At 51.8% G+C, this 4,253-nt stretch overlaps 1 protein-coding gene across 1 annotated transcript; it reads left to right on the top strand.

Annotated features, from left to right (window-relative positions):
- On the top strand, positions 1-4,253 carry NGA_0689200 (uncharacterized protein). Its single transcript, XM_005852412.1, has 8 exons — positions 1-772; positions 881-1,054; positions 1,207-1,273; positions 1,379-1,465; positions 1,574-1,683; positions 1,766-1,866; positions 2,051-2,718; positions 2,843-4,253. Exons 1-8 carry the CDS (start codon positions 92-94, stop codon positions 4,150-4,152), a joined length of 3,198 nt encoding a protein of 1,065 aa, XP_005852474.1. The 5' UTR covers positions 1-91; the 3' UTR covers positions 4,153-4,253.

The following is a 4,253-nucleotide window of genomic DNA, read 5'->3' as shown; positions in this document are numbered from 1 at the left end:
GAACGTGACCTCGCACAAGATTTTTCTGGGCAATCCAATCGATTTGCCCAAGCTCAATGCGACCAAGAAAATCCGACGACTTTTCAACGTCATGCCCGGCGGCAAGCTGGAGCTCCGAAGCGTGTGTTTGTACAAAGGCTCGGGCGAATCTCTGGGAGCTTTGGGTGGAGGACGAAAGCTGCAAAGTGGATTAGGAATTGGCAAAACAAAATTGACAATGGGACCAGCCGTGTATGTGCATTTGGGCGGGGTTTTCCGAGGATCAGGTGTGGTTTTCCGCTCAATGCGCGGCACGCTAGAGGGCTTCTTGAAGACATTGCAAGAACCTTTGGAGGCACGTCGCACGTTCGGAGGCCACGTCTTTGTGGCAGGAGGGCAATTTTTGTGCTACGGGTGTTTCTTTATCGGTGTCAGTCCCTACGGCAATCCTGATGAGAACCAGATCACTGTCGGTGGCAATGTCCTTGTCGTCACCGGTGCCATGAGATGCATCGGATGTTATAACATTGGTTTCAATTTATTTACATCCGGGATCAACGCCGGCGGTAACACTGCCTGTCTCGGAGGAGCTTCTACTTGGATCGGAGGCGGAAATAGCGGTGCCACGCTCGCTCAGGGACAGTTCGGTATCGGACAAAACAATTTCGTTGGGGGGGGCGTGCTGGTGCTGGTCGGCTACCAAGATATTAGCGTCCTTCTGGCAATCGTTCGCGCAGGCATGGGCCAGCAAACGTGTGGAGGAGGTGTTCTGATTTTGATTGGACATTGTGAGGTGCGTGTTCGATGCTATCTTCAGTTCTGTCGGAGACAGTCTTTCACCTTCTGTATGACTCATCGGCTCTATAACCGTGTAACTCAAACACTTCTCTGCAAACATCAGGACCGTGCTTGGGCTACTGGCATTGTTTTCAACGCAGGACAGACCTACAGTGTTGGAGGTGGCGTGCTTCAACTCAATGGGGGTGAAATTATGAACTTTCAGACCAGCGCGGGACAAATCGTCTCTGGCGGCAGCTGTTTCAATGGTGGCGGGGACGTTGGGTACATCGGCATGGTAGGTTCCAGGAATACGCGGATAAAAGCCAAGATGTCACAGACGTGAGGGATGGAAGGGCCAATCTTGTACTCGACAGCATCCTTCCCCTTCTTACTGGTGGAAATTTTCGTCTGTGCGACATTGCCCTCATTTACGTTACCCGAACCCAGGCCTACGGGACCTTCGGAAACACGTTCAACCAACATGGACTCGGCATGCGATGGTGCCAAAATGCAGGTAAGTCATTTCGTCTCCGACAGCGGCCCTTCGCATTCTTTCGTTCGACTCTAGCCTGCCACCTCGGACGCTTATAGTTTTCCTTGTACGATACACATTCTTCAGGAACGCTTGAGAATATCCTGATCAATGGCTGGTCGACGGCCATTGCTCGAGCTCAATTTATTCTGGGAAGCGAATCCTACTTAGGAAGTAAGTTTTTTTCTTGTCTGAGGTGTCTCGTCCACGTAGATAATTGACGCCTCGAGACCTCTTTCTAGTAGTTCAGTACCCACATAATTCTTTTCACGACCACAACAGCTGGATTCTTCTCGTCGATTAATCAGACTCGGCATTCCTATCAAGTCGTCAACGGTGCCTGGGGAGGCCACGAGTACTGGGTGGGACCAGGTGCTGCGGCTTTCATCAAGGTATTTCACAAATGCCGCGCGTTCGACTTCTCACGTGTTCATGTTTCATGAGCTACGTGTCGTATTTCCGTCAAAACTACAGACATATTCATTCGGTAAGCGCGTCATCAACTACCGTACCAACCCCTACGCTTGGGTTGTGGCAGGCACAATGATTGCTGGATCATATAAGCCGACAAACACGTAAGCGTACCCTTGATGTGAACTATCTTTGCGTATTTCTCTCTATATTTAAAATGGCACGCCTTGCCGATGTATACATATCTTTTGAAAGGCCGAGAAAGACACCAATGCTGTCGTGAATATGATCCTGAAATTTAACCTAATATTTCTCGCCTATCTCTTGTCTTCAATGCTTTTGGTACAGTACGCCCAAGGTTGTGACAAATCGCGGCGACAACATCTTCGTCAATAAAACCGGCGTGTTCTTTGTCTCCAAAGATGGGCTTGTACTTCTTCCCCCCGTCAAACCCCCCACAAAGCAAGCCGAGAAGGATCTCCGAAAGTTCAACATTACGCCTCCGCACCAAGGCGTTGCCCGGGATGATTTGCCGCACGGTATTTTTGGACCTATTGGACCTGGCAACTCGGGTGGGACCGGCGACTTATACAAGGCAGCCAGCGTAGGGGATGTCAGTCCCTCGCCGTCACCTGTGATGGTTCGGCGGCTAGAGGAAGGAGGGGAGAAGCGATCTCTAAACCAGATGCTGGTGGTGGACAGTCATATCGAGACACAGAAAGTGAAGCCGCTTGACTCTAAATTGTTCCACCGGCACCTGACACACCAAGTGCAGAAAAAGAAAAGCCGGCGTCTGGGCGCCTTCTCCCGCACATCGGGTATGAAGCCCCTGCTTGCGGCTTTCGCTTCCCCGCAGGACCTCATGAATGCCTACCAGGGTGCGACCGAGGAACAAGAACAAAAAGAGAAAGAGTACTGGCCCGAGTACATCTATGCCAAGAAGCGTGACACAAAGTGCTTTCTTTGTGGCGTCTCGCCCCTGCCCACTTCGCAGCATATCAATCCGAACGATGACCGTACGTTGAACGAAGATTCTATGTATAACTTCAATAGCCATGGCTATTTATGAGTGCATGTAGGGGTCATGTTTCTTCCTTTTGTCTCTCTTTTGATATAAGATTTTTTGTCCATACATCACAGCAATCGATGCGCAGTGGTGGCTCAACGCCAACGAGACCCAGGTCGTTGACAGGCGCGCCTTGATGGCCACCTCCACTGACCCCGCTGGAGCAGTGAGGCAGACGGCCCTCTCCTCCGCTGGTCAGACTAATGCATGCTTGGCATCTGATGAGTGTGTCAACGCCGATACACCCTTTAATGCACTTGCCAAGGCTGAAAAGGTTGCTCCTGAGGATGGTCTTCCGAGCCTCCCACCGGCAGTCAAGACCATGCGGATCATGGAACGACGGGGCCGCCGCTTGTGGGCCGAGCGCCGTCGTCTACACGGAGAGGAGAATACGGAACTGATAGAGGATGACTGGCTGGGGGGAAGTACGAACCCGGTGAAATTGCCCGACAATCAGTTGTTCTGGAAGAAAGTGACCGTGCACTGTCCACCCCGGGACGGAGACTCCGAGCCCCCCAAGAGGTGTGGCCTGAAGGATAAGGACATTAAAAGGGCCTTGAAGGAGTACATTGACACCGTAGCCGGCGTTGTGCTCGGCGAGGACCCGGACTATAAGCTCTCGGCTGCCTATGGAGAGACTCCGGAGGCGGTGCATGAGGCTGTCGATGTGGACTACTTGGCCTCCATGGTCCCTCGAAAATTGTCGGACGCTTGTCCTTACGCGGCAACAATTAAGCTGTTCGTTTTGACCCGGGACGACGACACGTATGCGGCGCTCTTCAAGCTATTCGAGGACCTGGCCAATGACCCTAAGACTCTCACGGAAATCCTGACGACAGAGGACGCACGTCTGTGCCCTGCGTCGGCTACGATGGAAGGGGAGGGCGTTGTGACGTTGCCAAGCGTGGATACTACTTCAGGGATCAAATTTTATCAGGACTGGCATTTCATGGGCGGTAAGGACAAAGAAGAAGAGGCAGAGCGTCGGCAGCTCCTCGCGCAGTTGGGTATGGGCGATCTAGAGAAGGAGAAGCAATGGGCGAGCGTGTCATTGTTTTCTCCTTATGATCTAGCCCCAGTCATCTTGGTGGAGGAAGGGGAGACGTACTCTATAGTTCTTCAAGGTCTAGACAGGAGCGTAGATGACGTGGTCGTTGAGCTTGTACAGGGTTTGGCTAGGGGTGGTGAGGTAATCGCAACGGCCAAGAAGTCTCCGGGTGGTGGAGAGAAGGAGGACGCGCCGTGGACTTTGGATTGGACCGCAGCGGGCTTAGCAGCGATGGAAGAAGATCGACGATTTGGATCCTCATATTTCTTGTACGCCCACTACAAGACTTATCCAGGCTTTTTCGCATTCTCAACGCCTTTCCGGGTCCTCATTTAGGTCTTGATCAAGTATGTATGAGAAATAAATTATAATCGATCAAGCGCACATTAGAAACTAAAAAGAATGCGAAGTGGTCGAGCTGGCTAGATTCATCTTAT

Source organism: Nannochloropsis gaditana (genome assembly GCF_000240725.1).
Source record: "Nannochloropsis gaditana CCMP526 unplaced genomic scaffold scaffold1276, whole genome shotgun sequence".
NCBI lineage: Eukaryota > Eustigmatophyceae > Eustigmatales > Monodopsidaceae > Microchloropsis > Microchloropsis gaditana.
The sequence above is the reverse complement of the archived record's forward strand: the minus strand, read 5'-3'. Positions and strand labels throughout refer to the sequence as shown.